We start from the raw sequence: 16,268 nt of genomic DNA, 5'->3' as shown, positions 1-16,268 counted from the left end.
GAACTTTGATCATTTGACTATTAAACTTCAGATTTCAAAGCTCATTTGGAGCACAAAATTTCGTGCTCTTCTCTCCCTCTCCCTTCATTCATCTCCTTCTTCCTCTAAGCTCTTATCCATGGCCTCCTATGGTGGTGAGCTTCTTCTAGACTCATCTTCTCCTTGAAGTGGCGTCTTCTCTCTCTCTTCCTTCTCCATTCCGCTGCCATTCATCTTCCAAGAAGCAAAGGAATCCATTGATGAAGAAGATCCTAGGCCTACAAGCTCCAATGGAGCTTGCATCAACTAGTAATATATTTTTACTGTTATATGTGTGTAGGATTTAACCTTTTTCAAAATAAGAGCGTAGACAATATGAAGGGATAAATAGTAAGAGTACATCAATTTTTACAATAAAAATAAGTTAAGCTTACAAGATATTAAATTTATTATTAATAAATATAATTTATTTTCTCATTTAAAAGAAACTAAATCATGTTTAATTAACTGTTTAAACTTTAAAGCTTATGTAATTTAGTTATTTTGCATGAATTGTTGCAAAACTCACATACTTGAGTTCAATTTTTATGAATAAAAAAAATGTTTAAAGCTAATTACACACTTCAACAACAATTATATTTATTGTAATGAGAATGGGACAAATTCAATGAATTATTGTAAATGCATTTTAGAATATTTTCTTAATAATCTTCTAACTTATTAAATTAAGAAATATTCATTGTTTTTATATTTATCAATTTAATAATATGGAATAAATTTAACGAATTATTGTACGAGACAAAAGCTTGCAACTTTTACCTTAGTGATTCATAATTATAATTATTAATGTGTTGATAAGAAAGGTAGGAATATAGGTAAAAATGCACTAAAAGATAAAGCATGATGATCAAATTCATATCTAAAAATGGAAGTTTAAATCAAGAAAAAGAAAGGGAGAGGATGAACATTGATAGAAAGTGGGCAACTGAATCATGTGAGCAACTTGACATAAACCTAAAGTTTTCTTCTTCTTCCATGACAACAAAGTCAGGATGAACAAAACCTTATTTATTAAGCTTTCAGGTGAAAGGGACAAATATATATTGAACTGTAAGATTTGGAAGGAAGAAAAGAAAAAGAAAAAATAAAGTGAACACAATCAATCAATGTGCAAGTACAAAAAATTTGATTCATCCACAAGATAACAGACATGGTGTGAGATCATATTATTCTTGAAAGCAAAAGAAGAGAAACAGAGGAAAATAATGAAATGCGAAACGATAGTCTTTATATCTTTTAAAAATATGAACCATCCTAAGCATTATTAGGTAGAATTTGGGCCACCATCCTAGGCCCAGAGCCCAAAGCAAGACTCCGGGCCTCGATGGTTGTTGTGCATCAGGTATGGTCTTCATCAGGATATTTGGATTCTGCACCTTCCCTTTTAAATTCTGCACCTCCCAATTTTCAAAAATCCCCAAACTACCCTGCAAGGCTGTTTCCTGTCACTGGTGGCATTTTGCTTCCTCTTCCTGAGCATGCTTCTCCATGAGGTCATGCTTTTTCGTTCCTCTTTGTTATGTGTCATCACTCCCCATTCCTCACCACTTCGTCAAAACCTCATTGAAGTGCAAGAGAATCCATATTAGCCTCTCTTTGTATACCGAAACAATCATTTAGAAAATACATAGTATCCAAAATAGTTATTCCAGAATATATAAACACTTACAAAATAATTATTTCAAAATAAAAGAAATATTTCAAAACAACTATTTCAGAATAGGATTTTTTCTATTATGGAATAAATATTTCATAATACATATACACTTCTAGAACAACTATTTATTGGTAGAAAAAAATTCTTTCTAAAAAAACTATTCTAAAATAGGATTTTTTTCTATTATGAAATAATTGTTCTGGAAGTATATATGTATTCTAGAATAATCATTCCACAATAGATAAAATTATTTATGGAAAAACTATTTCAAAATAGGATTTTTTTTTCTGCAATAGTCATCCATAATAGAAAAAATCTTATTTTAAAATAGTTTTTCTAGAAAGAATTTTTATATTCTAGAATATATGTGCACTCTTAGAATAACTATTATGGAATAGTATTTCTCCTATTCTAAAATAAATGATGCAAGAAGCTTCAAACACGAGAAAATTCAAATTTGCCATTTCCTTTCTAGGGTATTTTTGTTCATTCAACTTCCTTCGAAAAATACAATATTCAAAATGGGAGGTGCAGTCTTCATTAGGTATGGTCTTCTTATCTTTCTTGACGACCAAAAATAAAAAGGTAACGACTTTGATATTCCCACCCCAATTTTTTCAAGTTAACCCACCAAGTTTATTTAAAAAGCCAATTGACAAAATTGTCCTTGACAAGAAACATGTTTCGGGTGTTATTTGTACGCAACAAAAAGTAGCTTAACACAACGAAAACTTGTTATATTTAAAAGACAAAAACAAAAATTGTGAATGAAGTAAAGAAATAAAAATTTTAAAAACATTTACCCAACAAGAATAATTTTTCATTGTATTTCAGTTGAAATAAACAAAAGAAACTTATTTTTGTTGTGTAGTTAATTATATATAAATTAATTTTTTGAATCATGATACTAATTACATTTTAATTTAAATTGAATTAATTACGATACAAGTTATTCTTTTAATAGTACTCAAATTAATTATTTTAAATAAACATAAAATTTTATCATAGTTGATTTTAATAGAATTAAAAACTTATTCTCATTATTTCCATATTAAAAATTATTTTTTTTTACCAAAGTTTATTTACACTTTTAAAACTTTAAACAAGATACGACCTTCATCCCTATATAGTAGATACAAGACTTTTTTTTTAAAAATTATTTGTATTTTCAATAAAAAAAAAATTAAGTTTTTCCCTACATGCATGATTTTTTGACAAAAATATTCTTAACTACTTTAAAGTTTTTATAGTCAATAAATAGTAAATGTTAGTATAAATTAGTAAGAAAGATTCACTATCACTCTTTTTTCTCGTGATGATCGGAGAAAATGATTAGAGAATTAATTAATTAGGTGAAAATTAATTAGATGGAAAGCATGAGATAATGAGATGACGAGTTAAAAGAAATTATAGAGTAATTTTAGAAAAATAATAAAAATTATTAACAAATTTAATATTTACTAACTAAAAGTATCTATAATACATAATTACTAAAATAAGTTACTTATATTAAATTTATAGATCTTACAATAGATTAAAAAAACTTTACACAAACTTTACTTTAGTATTAAAGTTGCTAAAGTGAGTATTTAACATAATTTTTCTCTTTTTTTTATTCTTGACTTAAAAATCACTTTATTTATATAAGCAACTGTGTTCTTATAATTACGAAATAAATGCTCAAACAACAATTTTGTTATGCATTACATCTTATTTTTAAGCAACTCACATAAATAATTATCTTTTAGATGGTTTAAATTACCTAACTTTCTCAATGGATATAAATTAATTAAAAGAGACTTAGATTTTTTTACGATAGAAATACTTTTTTGTTTTATCAGTAAAAGAGACTTATATATAGATATAGTATCTAATCTAATATAAATATAAAATAGAGATTCTCTGTCATTAGAGTTGTGAAAATTAATTATACATAAAAATTAAGGCGATATTTTAATAATATAAATTTTTTAATCTATAAAAATTCAACTTAGTTTAGGCTAATTTATACATATTATTCAATGAATTGAGTAAAATTCTTTTGATATACAAAATATTATTTATCATAAAAAAAAACATTTTAATTTCAAAGGCTTCTTCAAAACTTGTATTTCTTTTCTTCATTCATGATCACAGCTCAAACCAGGACACACACCAAAAAAACAAGATGCTGAGCAGCCGCATATGGCAGAGGAGAGCTTTGATCTCCGCCCGGACCTTATTTTCTGCCTCCGCTTCTCATTCCTCATCATCTTCCCCTGCGATCCCGTTTCGCTTCTCCAAAGCTAATGCTTCTTCTTCTTCACATCTGATTGTGAGTTGTGTCCTCTTTTATTTCGATGCATTTCTTGTTACTAACTATTAATTGATTTAAATTTCCTATGTGTTGAAATTTCCGATTTGTTTCTAGTTCAATTTTGCACGTGTGAACAGATATTGGTTTTCTACTCAACCCGCCCTTGAGCTTCCCGCAAGCAAGATTGTGGACGTGCCATTGGCACAAACGGGTGAAGGCATCGCAGAATGTGAGCTTCTCAAATGGTATGTCCAAGAGGTGAGTTCATTCATAACCAGCTTGTTTTTCTTCCCCTTCATTCTAATTTCTAAGCTTTTTAATTAAATTGTTGTGTCACACTGACAGGGGGATTATGTTGAAGACTTTCAACCACTTTGCGAAGTTCAAAGTGATAAAGCTACCATAGAAATTACTAGTCGTTACAAAGGAAAAATTTCTAGCTTTCTCTACGTTCCTGGTGATATTGTGAAGGTGAGTTATCAAACCTCATTCTGTTGGATATTTTTCAATAGACCATGCTTATGATTTTATAAATTGTTAGACTACATTGGAGAGAGAAGTGGCAGTGCTACATTATTGAGGCTTTGAAATTTGGGATAGTTATCCACACCCCAAAAAGTAGGAAAAGTTTCCCTGTTATATTAGTTATATAAGTGATGAAAAAGTTTATTATATATTGATGATCTAAATTTTACATTAATGATTTGGTTATGTTATATATGGGGTGGGTCTTCAAAGCAGCATAACTGAGGAAGATAGGAATCTATTGATGATCTGAATTTTACATTAATGATTTGGTTATGTTATATATGGGGCTGCAAATATATTCAAACTTCTGTTGGATAAAATTGCAGGTTGGAGAAACTCTATTAAAGATATTAGTTGACGAGTCTGCATTTCCTTCAGGGACTCCTTGTGATTCTGAAAATGCAAAGTCACCTGATTCTGATCAGACATTAGTAAATGAGTCTGTGCTTACTACAGTAGTTGACGATTCTGACAATGCCAAGTTGATAGATTCTGATCCTGAAAAAGGGAGACAAACTGGAGTTCTATCAACACCTGCTATAAGAAGTCTAGCAAAGCAACATGGTATAGATATAACTGAAGTCTGTGGAACTGGAAAAGATGGAAGGGTTTTGAAAGAAGACGTGCTCAATTTTGCTGTCAAGAAAGGAATCATTAAAAATCCATCTACTGTCTTGCATTCTGATTCTGGAGAACAGCTTCAGGGAGCTGAAGGATACAACTGCAATGTCGCAACTAAATTTTATAGGTCGTCTGAGGACAGGACACTTCCCCTTAGGTAAAGCTGGGTGCAAACATAAATTTAAACCCTTCCCTTTTTTCTTTTTCTTATGAGATGGAGATGGATGTCAATCTGTCAAATTCATAGTTATTTGCGACAAACTATTTATGTCAAATTGTGGAAAACTGTGAATCTGTGAACATCAGTGTTGCAATAGTATGAAGGTGTTTGTTTTCCTTTACTCTGTTCCAGAACTTAATTAGAAAGAATAAATCATTAGAGAAAGTTAATGATATTTTCTTTTCTTTTTGTAGGGGATTCCAAAGAGCAATGGTAAAGTCAATGTCCCTGGCTGCTAAAGTCCCACATTTTCATTATGTGGATGAGATAAATTGTGATGCCCTTGTAGAGCTTAAAACATCTTTTCAGAAAAATAATCCTTATCCAGATGTTAAGTACACTTTCCTTCCAATATTAATCAAATCACTATCAATGGCCCTCAGTAAGTACCCCTTTATGAACAGTTGCTTCAAAGAGGATGCATTGGAGGTTGTCCTCAAAGGTTTGTTTCTCAGACATAATCTGATGAATGATAGATATAATTTTGCTGCCCTTTGTAGCTTGATTGTGTTTAAATTTTTGTAGTGTGAATACAAGGTTTGTATTTTTTTAGTTAAAAGTGTGAGTTCAAGGAAAAAGCAACAGCTATTTAAAAAATGAAAAATATGGTGAGGTGAAGGAGGTTCCCTTCATTAGCCAATTGTCTCTTTGGTTTTATAGCACAGCCTCTTACATGTTCAAAATAACCTTCAAATGGTCTACTGAGTTTGTATGCATATTGGTTTCTGGCATATGATGTAAGTGTTTGAGAAGTTTTCCCTCATCTATTGTATCCGAGTTTGGGACAATGATCATCTTGATTGTTGTATTTTCAAGAATAATGCTTTCATAGTTTCCTTGCATAATATTTTTTAATATTATTTCACATTACTAGAAAGTAAAGTACTTGATGTTAAAACTTTTCCCAGCTTGTGTTGACTGATATCTGCTGGCTGTCAAATGTCAATTTAATGATTTATTCAAGGCAGTAGCTGTCATGCCAAATTTGACACAGGTTTATTTGTTGTAGGTTCACACAACGTTGGAATTGCCATGGCGACACCACATGGTTTAGTTGTGCCAAACATAAAAAATGTTCAGTCTCTTTCCATAATGGAGGTTAGTTTACAATCTTAATGGGAAAAGGCACGGTTGTGGCTGTAGCTATTTGTGCTTTATCCAGCCATTCTTGTGTTGGTTGAAGTGCATGCCCGTGGTTGCTGTTTAGTTTCAGGGTGGTGAAGAAAAAAATGGTTCATTATTTGAATTGCTTGAATAATACAATTTAATTCTTGATGTAAGTTTCTAGCTTGAACTTAATCGTTGGCTTTCTAAAGGCTGCTTCTCATTAGAGAAGAAATTAAGAGGCTATTTTCTCAGACTCCTTTGGTTTTAATAATAATTTCAGATTTGGGGATAAGACAAGGTTGTTGTTGTTTGGTGAAGATCTGTTTGCATAGTGCCCAGCATTTATATGGTGTTAAGTGCATAATGCGTATGATGATGAGAATCATGATATGTCTCACATTTCAATAAGACATTCTTGTGCCTGTTCTTATTAATCTATTTTTCCTTATATATGATTTATGTAGATAACCAAAGATCTGGCAAGGTTACAACAATTGGCTTCAGATAACAAGTTAACTTCTGAGGAAATATATGGTGGTACTATCACTTTGAGCAACATTGGAGCAATTGGTGGAAAGTTTGGTTCCCCACTTATCAATCTGCCTGAAGTCTCTATTATTGCCATTGGTAGAATTCAGATAGTTCCACGGTTTGCTGATAATGGAAATGTGTATCCTGCATCACTCATGAATGTAAGTCTTGCATATTTGCATTGCTAAAGTGTGTGAACAATGAAAACAAATACATTTTTATAGAGAAAACTACAATAATCTCCTACGATTCTTATTCATAGCGTAACATGTCCACTTTATATATTATTACTCTTTAGTTTGTCATTTTGGCTGAAGTGGAAAAAAATGAGACGATAGAGATTACCCTAATTTTGCTATTGAAAAGGATTTCATAGCTCTTCAGCTTTTGTAGTTCGATTGTCTTCATATTTATAGTTAGATAACTTAGATGTATAGGTTGAATTTGCATTGAACAAAGTAGTTCAAAGGTTGATGACAAAGAAAACACAGGTTTGAACTACGAATTCAATTTTTTTTGCAATAAGCTAACGTATATTTATTAGCCAAATGTTGTTATTATTTATCATGATTTTTGCATGGTTAGAAGATGAAATGAACAGCACTTTATGATTTGTTTTTGTGCTTCCAGGTTAATATTGGTGCAGATCACAGAGTCTTGGACGGAGCAACCGTTGCAAGATTTTGCAACGAGTGGAAGCAATTAATTGAAAATCCCGAGCTCCTCACGCTGCATTTGAAATGAAATTTTCGTTACATGAAGGGAGAATTATTGAAATTGTAATTTTAGATGGTTAATCTTTATATTCATTACAATGAGAAATATACGAACCAAAGCATTTAAAACTGATCCAAATGAAGATCTGAAAATTTTATAATAACCATTCTGATAAAGAAAGTTCCCTCGCTATTATCTTATGGTAAAAGAACGCAATCTAATGAGCTGGCATAATTGCTGGGAAAAGAGATGCCATTAACACATTTTCTGATATGTTCTTTATTATTTAATATGAATCATAAATTCTCATAGGTCTTATTCTTTGAATGAATTTCATAATTTGTAATTTTGAATAAATTTTAATTAATAGTATTTTGTGTTTCAAAATAAATGTTAAAAAATGTATTACCTAACAGGGACGGATCTGTAAATCTATAGAATATATATTTAGCTACATAGGTTTTTAAAAAAAATGTATTACTACCCCTTAATATTCAATCAATAAAAATCTAAAATCATTTTTATATTTGTCTGCATAAACAACTCAAATCACTTTCCCATCACCTTCTACTAACTAAGTCATTATCAATTCTTAAAAATGCAATTTAAAAAAAATTAAAATCATAAGTATAATATGGTATTTTTGAAAATTATTTATAATAAATTAATATGTATTATCAATATCATAAAATTACAATTGAACATGATTAAAAAATGTTGAATATATTTTTTATCAAAATTGAGTGATTATATTAAGGAAATTTAACTTAATTAATTAAATAGTGTATGTAAGTTACTATAAATTTATGATATTAAAATTTGACTCTTCTCTTTGAATAAAAAAATAATTATTTGTATTAGGATAATAACATTTTAAATAAGAGTATAGAAGAAAAACATATTAAATATAATGTTAAAATTTGATTTGATTCAATTTAAAAAAATGAAAACTAAACTATAATAAAAAATACAATTTTTTATTTTCAATTTATTGTTTCAATTTTTTTTATCGGTTTAACGGTTTTAAATTATCTCGTTTGATTTTTAACCCACTCAACTAATTTCAAAGACCTTTTTTTTTTCAAAAACTAAAGTAGATCAATTAATTTTCTTCATTGTCTAAATTTTACTTTATTACAACAACAAAAAAAAATATAATTATATTATTTTACTTAAAATTAATCTTTTAAAATTAACATGAGTGAAATTATGTTTCTTTTTATGGGGAGTTAAAGTTATGTTTGAAATGAGATACTCTTGTAAAAAAAAAATGACATTGTTGAAATACAAAGTTAGGTCTATAAACAACAACAGCTTGGGTTCAGTAGAAAATTGAAAATTCCAATTCTTGGGTTTGAAAACAGAACAGCTAAACTAAATCGAAGCAAACAATAGTGAGTGAGATCGTGAAGAAATTAGTTTGGAAATGGCAGTGGCAGGTTGTCAGAAGCTTCTGGAACTGAGCACCAAGATCGTCGCTGTTGGCAGAAACTACGCTGCTCACGCCAAGGAATTAGGCAACGCCGTTCCCAAGGTTCCTTCCTTCTCTGATTCTGTCTGATAAGTTGTCATCTTAATTGAAGAATCTAAGCTTTTGAATTTTCAGGAGCCGGTGTTGTTTCTGAAACCGACGTCGTCTTACTTGAAAAACGGCGGAACCATCCAAATCCCACACAACGAGGGCTCTCTGCATCACGAGGTTGAGCTCGCTGTGGTCATCGCCAAGAAAGCACGTGACGTCTCCGAATCCTCTGCGATGGATTATGTCGCCGGTATTCACTATTCATTTATCTTATGCCTTATCCTGCTGTTAACCGTGAAAATCGTAAATAGATTTTTTAAATTATTTTTTATTTCTAAGAAGTTAATTTTCACTGATGATTCTATTAAGAGTGAGATATAAAATTCATTTTTGACTGTAAGTTCTTTTAGTCATGAATTACAGTTTTCAACTTTAGAAAATTACCCAAGTATTGATGAAAACAGTGATAATAATCTCAATGGTGACATCCATAGTAAAGGTTTTTATATAAACATTTTCTCTAACAATTCTTATAGCTACCGTTTTTGTTAATAGTGCTTTTTGATAGTAATAGTTTTTGATAAAAATTCTAATCATGCAATCTCTTATGAATTTGATAGTAACAAGCAAAGGGGATTGAATAAAAGTAGAGTTTAGAGAAGAAATGGAGATTGGAAAGAGAAAGGTGAAGAGAAATGCAGAAAAGTATACGAAACATTCAAAGTGGGATGAATACATACACTATGACTTTCGAACCGAGAGTCATTTTTGAGTGCAACATTGTTGGTGTTTGAGGATTTTAGTGATAGTGCTTCTATCCAATAAAAAATAGCTGTCAGGGGTCTTTATTATAGACTTCTAATATCAAAGGTCGAATTATATAATTTTGAATTGTTTACAATAACTTACTAACTTCCTACATCTAATGACTCCAGTTGTTTCGTTTTATCTTCTATGAAAAACTGCTACAACTGCTCCTTTTGAATTCAAATTGGAAATTCTTTCTGATGGTTTCTGAATGCACGTGCAGTGCAGAATTAACTGTCAAAACCAACTTTTATCGAAAAAAAGGCTTATGGGGATAACTATCAAATTTTCAACTCTCTCCTTTTCGACAAAATCCAGATGAAACTAATTTCGTCAAAATTATTAATTTAGACAACTTTATTTTTCGATAAGATCCTTTCCTCATAAGCACTTTTTATCGAAAGAATCTTTTTGTAAGTAAAATTTAATAAAATTTTCTATTATTCATCTTTGACAAACCTCTATCGAAAATATATTTTGATAAACTCCAATCAAAAATGTATTTCGACAAATTTTTATCAAAAATATATTTCGACAAACCTCTATTGAAAGCATATTTCGATAAGATTAATGTAATAGGTGGCTCCCATACTATTTTCAACATGATTCTTTCCGGAAGCTAGCCTTTTCTAAGTGTAGAAGTGTACACTTAGAAAATTTTACTTAACAGAGATGACACCTGCTCTATTCTGCTTTACACTCACTAATTGGATACATTTTTGTACATCAGGTTATGCACTGGCTCTGGATATGACTGCTAGGGACCTTCAAGCTGCTGCTAAGGTATTGTCATACTTAACTCTTACACTCATTTTTTTAAATTATTTGTTTGGGAATTCCCTTTTGCTTTTGCTGTGTTATATTTTCATTATCTAATTACTGATGTTTTCTTCTTAGTCTGCAGGTCTTCCATGGAGTTTGGCAAAAGGCCAGGACACTTTCACCCCAATTAGTTCTATTGTAAGAAATTGTATGCTGTGATGCTTATTTATGCTGAAACTATTTTATATGTTATGTTAGCGAAATGAGTTCACTCGGTCCTTGATAGTGTTAAGGAGTCAAGAACTACAGAGAATGATAATACAAATGTCAGTCATTGAACACTTTTCCAAGATTTAATAAACATACACTAGCATTACCCTGACACAGATATGGAAGTAATAATATATTGCTTGTAAATTTGTGATGTGGGGCTTTTTGCAATAAAAGAAGAACTTGTACCAGCTTCCTATGCATATAGTACTGTAGTCTGTAATTCAGTTATACCCATTCTTCTAGTTGGAATTTAAAATTCTACAAGTAATGAATGAGTTGTGTTCACCTCTGAACATTATTTTGCTCATCTACTTTTATTATGAGCCATATTCTTCAACTGTACTTTTTTTATGCAGTTGCCAAAGACTGCAGTGCCAAATCCTGATGATCTAGAATTATGGTTAAAGGTTTGAGATACTGTATACTTCTCTCATCCTCACTTGGTTCTAATATAATTGATTGTGCATTGCTTCAATGATGCATTAGAAGCCTAAACTAATTGTTAGAAATGAACTTGCTTTGATGTAGGTAGATGAGGAAATACGGCAAAAGGGCTCAACCAAGGACATGATCTTTAAGATCCCATTTCTAATTAGCTACATTAGCTCTGTCATGACATTGTTTGAAGGGGATGTCATACTAACTGGTATTGCACTAATTCTCCATGTACTTCGTTATATTTATGTGTTAGTTTAAATGATGAAAAAAGATCTTTGGTAATCTTAGCATATTGTCTGTTGACTGTCGTCTAAACTATCATTTGGGCCAATGAGGATTGGTTCAGCTAATAGGATTGAGCATTGTTGATTAAAAGGTCTTGAGTTCATCTATAAGCCTTCCCTGAAACATATGGTATGCTGCCTTATCTTTGAAACGGGGCAGCCTCCCTCTTCTCCAAAACTATAGTATTTTCTAAGAGAAAAAAATCCTTTGGAATGATTTTCATTAAAATAAATAAATAACAATGAAAAGGTTGCCACTTGTGTTGGTGGTAACCTTGGATTGCTTTATTTGCCTCAAGGTCATGCTTATGGATAGGTCTCGAAGTGAGTCAAGCCAGCTTGTTCATGGGCCTAGTCACAGCTTGGATCATTGTTAATTCAACAAGTTGAAAATTTTGGCTTGTTTTTAGAAGATTTGAGCTTGAACCTCTACATATTTGACTCATTATTCATGACATGAGTTGGCTTGATATATGCACATGTACACATTTTTTAATGAACAATGTTTCAATATAATATGTATTAACATTTGTTTTAATTATTAAATTATTATTTAACTTAATATATTTTAAAAATGTAGATTTTGTTAATTAAAATTTTAATCCTATTGAAACTACAATGTTTAATTCTTGAATAACTTGAGAGTTTGAAGTTAAATTTGAGCTAAGAAAATAGGTTCTATTTCTTAATGAAGCCAAAGTTAGAACTAGGCTTAGAAATCGGCTCACTTCCAGCTCTGACCTCTGGTTCCTTTATAAATTTTATACAACGCTTCAATTGCAAAATGTTAGAAGCATAAAACAGGGAAATCTTAGACCTATGCCCAGCTAACATACATTATGATGTGCAGGTACTCCCCCGGGTGTTGGCCCTGTCAAAGAGGGTCAAACAATTACTGCTGGCGTTACAGGCCTTGTGGACGTACAGTTTAATGTTGAAAAAAGAGCTAGGCCTGTTCTTTCTTGATAAAACCCTCCTCGAAGGTACTTCAGTTCTACAGAAAATATCTTGCCAAAAGGAAACCAGGGGACACAATAAAAATTCAGTTATATGGACTTGAGAGTCTACGATATTTAACAGTTTATTTTTTTGTAATGGTCGTCGAATCCGTACTATAGATCTTTTGGAGTGCTATTTTAGACTTTTGTCATGAAAATGATTATGATGATGGGCGACTTTCTATTTATGGTGGATGTGCTTTTTTATACTGTGGACAATAAGGATTATAATGGAGCGCATATGGATTCCTTTTAAAAATTCTCAAGAGGCCACTTGAATGTGATGGTATCATGTCATGGCTAAAACTATAGTACTACTTAAGTTGCAATTTACTGTACATGACAAAATATTCAATTACAACGGTGGGAAAATCTGATATGGTAAAAAAAGAAACAAGTGAGCATTTAATTCTGTTATGGTAGCAACAGCTGAAACAGAGTTGGTGCATGACGAAAATCTTTCCATGTGTTATCATGGGAAGGTATAAACACGTCTTCAATTACCATGTCTCTGGTGTAAAAAAAGATTTTGGAAAATCCTACTGTTAATAGACTCGCCAGATTTATTTTTTCTTTAGTGATGGTATTGTACAACGATTTTTACACACCACTTACTTTTATCTATATAAAACACAAGCATACACACTTTGAGAAAACACAGTCAGCAAGGGTTGTCAACCCAGATCCACTATGAGAATACAGATCCAGCAAGAACTGAAGGACAGGGGTGCAATGAAATCAAGAACAAAGGGTGACAACATATCAGAATTTCTTAAAGAAATCGTAGATGTGCTTGCTGATCTCATCAGGCCTTTCTTGATGGAGAAAGTGACCAGCCCCTTCAAGTACAACTACTTCCTCCAGAAGCGGTACATCTCTTTGTGAATGTAATCCTTGGTGCCTGGTGCATTGTAGGTCAGGTCTAGATCACCCACTATAAACTTAACTGGAACTTTCACTTGAGCACCAGTCCACGGTGCTGTGAGCTCCCAATTCCTACAAATGCAAGTGAAAGCAATAGAGTAAATAAGTTTTTATTGGGAAAGGAAAAGATGAGTATAAACTATAAAATTGTTGCTTACACTAACATGTCCCTCAATAGTCAATAGACATTGATTGTGTGAAATATTTATTTGTTAGTTAACCGGTTAGCATTTTATAGTTAAGAGCTGAAGAAAAACATACAGGTCCAAATTTCTGTAGTAGTTCAATCCCCCTGTGAAGCCAGTCTTTTCATATTTACTGGCTTAGTAGTCACATTCTTCTTCAGATAGCCATGTGGGCAACGCTATGGGAGAATCAGTTGGTTGTGCAAACGCTTTACCCTTAGGTAGATAAAGTGGACCAGGGTTGCGGTATGTGAGGAATTCCTTCAGGACTATTGCAGTGCCAATCTGTGCAAACTCGGATTCTATTTCTCCAGGCTCCTGCAATAATGCAGTTGAGCAACATAACAACTTTGCAAACCATGTTTTTACTTTCCCCCAAGAGAAAAAACCTCTTTTTTTTCACTTCTAATTAAACCATGATTTGAGACCTATAAAATAATATTATAGCCATTATTTTTCCAAACATCCATATGTGTAGATGAAATTCAGTTTACATTCTTCAAACTAAAGTTTAAGGTAGACTTCCATTAAAAAAAAACAGGTTCAAGGGAGACATACTATAATATCCAATTCCAAACAAAAGCACCTATTAAGTAAAACCTAGATGAGTATTATAATATTGAATACAAAAGAACTTTATCATATATACAAAGCAAATGTTTAATTTTTATGCACCATTTAAAGATTTTTACATTGTCAAGTGTCAACAGAAAATCACTGCAAATTTTAAAATAGTTAATATCAAAGTATCAACAATATTAATATACTGTACCTCAATTATTGGATGACAATGTAAAAATCATTTATACTTTAGATGAATTTAAGTTAAATCCATAAAAACATAAAACAAACATACTTTAGGTATTAGCATAATTTACTCTACAGTATTTGTTACTAGTATTAGTCACAAAAAACGGGCAGAACAAAACCAGCATATATAACAGAAAACAGACCCCAAAAAACTTGGAACAAACCTGAAATCTGCAGATATAGTGGTCATTTCCGTACACTGCCCTTAAAGTGTCAAGGGGCTTTCTCTTGGGGTTTCGGGGAGTGAAAACCACGCTCAAGTTAACAAGAGCCTTGATTCGTTCAGAGCGATAGAGGGAAAGAGACCATGCAGTCATGGCACCCCAGTCATGACCCACCACAAACACTTTCTCCTCGTCGCCGGCGACCACGTCGAGAAGCCCGGTGAGGTCGCCAACGACGTGGAGGCTGGTGTAGGCGGTGGGGGTGGCCGGCAAGTCAGTGTCGCCGTACCCACGAAGGTCCGGAGCCACGCAGCGGTAACCTAGGGAGGCAAGGGCTGCGATCTGGTGGTGCCAGGAGTACCATAGGTCGGGGAAGCCATGGATGAAGAGGATCAATGGGCCTTCACCCTTCTCAGCTATGTGCATGTTTATTCCATTCACGTTCACTCTTCGGTGCTCTATCCCTTCCATCTATAACTCTCTCTGATCGATGGAGTGTGTTATGTAATGTGTATATAGAATTAATGTGCATGAAATATTATGAATGAATATTTGCTTGTTTCTGTGCGTTGGAAAGGAAAGGGTGCAGCATAAAGGCAGAGAGTGTTACTGATTGATTGATTGATTGTTCCCATTCCTTACGTGTCGCTTCTGCTTTGTGGTTGTGATTCATGCATTAGTCTCTAATCTCCCTGCTGTGTTCGCATACGTGAATCACGCTTACGCCTTTATTTGCCTCTATTCACATTTAACTTTTTCGTTTTTTACTTATGCATATGTTTGGAAATGATTTTTCTAACCTATACACCGATTATATATATGTTTTATAATTAGGAGGTGTAATCCTCCTCCTATGAACCAATCCAATTTTAGAATAAAAGGACATTTTTAGTTGTCATTTTATGTCCAAAATCAAATGTTAAATCTTGATTAAAGAACTTAAGGATCGAATTACTTATATCAATAAATGATTTATTAATTTATAAACTGTTTTTTCTTATTTCTAATTAATTTATTTTCCTCTCTTCTGCTTTATATTTCTTCTGTCAATTTCAGTCATGTCATCTCTCTCGTCGAAATAAGTACGAATATTTACGTTTGTTTAATGATCATCATAGCTTTTAGCCTTTTACCGCAAAGAATTTTAGACGACCATATAAAAAAATCTAAAATCTGAGTAAAAGCTTTTTATTTATTACTTTATGTTTGTTTTACAACTTTCATTCGCATATACGTGTTTTCGTATTTGTGTATATCACGTGTGACTACAGTTTGTACTTTATAAGGCGCAGGATGTACGATTCCATAATGCTCAATGTGTACGTATGATGTGTTGGGGATCATTCAAATTAGAACTTTAATTTGCACGTGGTCGTTCCTTGTGG

The 16,268-nt window shown here is 32.0% G+C and overlaps 2 protein-coding genes and 1 pseudogene across 2 annotated transcripts; 2 read left to right on the top strand and 1 right to left on the bottom strand.

Moving 5' to 3' along the window:
- The first annotated feature begins 3,811 nt into the window (after positions 1 to 3,811).
- LOC114420027 (lipoamide acyltransferase component of branched-chain alpha-keto acid dehydrogenase complex, mitochondrial-like) lies at positions 3,812 to 7,911 on the top strand. The gene is made up of 8 exons (XM_028385866.1): positions 3,812 to 4,010; positions 4,107 to 4,250; positions 4,338 to 4,463; positions 4,847 to 5,298; positions 5,556 to 5,803; positions 6,371 to 6,459; positions 6,933 to 7,160; positions 7,630 to 7,911. Exons 1-8 carry the CDS (start codon positions 3,864 to 3,866, stop codon positions 7,741 to 7,743), a joined length of 1,548 nt encoding a protein of 515 aa, XP_028241667.1. The 5' UTR covers positions 3,812 to 3,863; the 3' UTR covers positions 7,744 to 7,911.
- Positions 7,912 to 9,019: 1,108 nt separating this feature from the next.
- LOC114420026 (probable acylpyruvase FAHD1, mitochondrial) lies at positions 9,020 to 13,059 on the top strand. The gene is made up of 7 exons (XM_028385864.1): positions 9,020 to 9,250; positions 9,323 to 9,488; positions 10,776 to 10,828; positions 10,943 to 11,005; positions 11,437 to 11,487; positions 11,609 to 11,726; positions 12,653 to 13,059. The coding sequence occupies exons 1-7, from the start codon at positions 9,143 to 9,145 to the stop codon at positions 12,766 to 12,768; spliced, it is 675 nt and encodes a 224-aa protein (XP_028241665.1). The 5' UTR covers positions 9,020 to 9,142; the 3' UTR covers positions 12,769 to 13,059.
- A 401-nt stretch (positions 13,060 to 13,460) lies between these two features.
- Positions 13,461 to 15,643, bottom strand: LOC114420025 (annotated as a pseudogene).
- Positions 15,644 to 16,268: the final 625 nt, after the last annotated feature.

This window comes from Glycine soja, chromosome 7, assembly GCF_004193775.1.
Source record: "Glycine soja cultivar W05 chromosome 7, ASM419377v2, whole genome shotgun sequence".
NCBI lineage: Eukaryota > Viridiplantae > Streptophyta > Magnoliopsida > Fabales > Fabaceae > Glycine > Glycine soja.
Note: the sequence above shows the minus strand (reverse complement) of the source record. Positions and strands in the feature narration are given on the sequence as shown.

Excerpts from the sequence above, each read along its gene's own strand:
- LOC114420027 (XM_028385866.1), top strand. The coding sequence starts at position 3,864 with ATGCTGAGCAGCCGCATATGGCAGAGGAGAGCTTTGATCTCCGCCCGG. Across the intron at positions 5,804-6,370 it reads ATTGGAGGTTGTCCTCAAAG|GTTCACACAACGTTGGAATT; the intron begins GTTTGTTTCTCA and ends TATTTGTTGTAG. Across the intron at positions 6,460-6,932 it reads AGTCTCTTTCCATAATGGAG|ATAACCAAAGATCTGGCAAG; the intron begins GTTAGTTTACAA and ends TGATTTATGTAG.
- LOC114420026 (XM_028385864.1), top strand. The coding sequence starts at position 9,143 with ATGGCAGTGGCAGGTTGTCAGAAGCTTCTGGAACTGAGCACCAAGATC. Across the intron at positions 9,489-10,775 it reads TGCGATGGATTATGTCGCCG|GTTATGCACTGGCTCTGGAT; the intron begins GTATTCACTATT and ends TTTGTACATCAG. Across the intron at positions 11,488-11,608 it reads ATCTAGAATTATGGTTAAAG|GTAGATGAGGAAATACGGCA; the intron begins GTTTGAGATACT and ends GCTTTGATGTAG.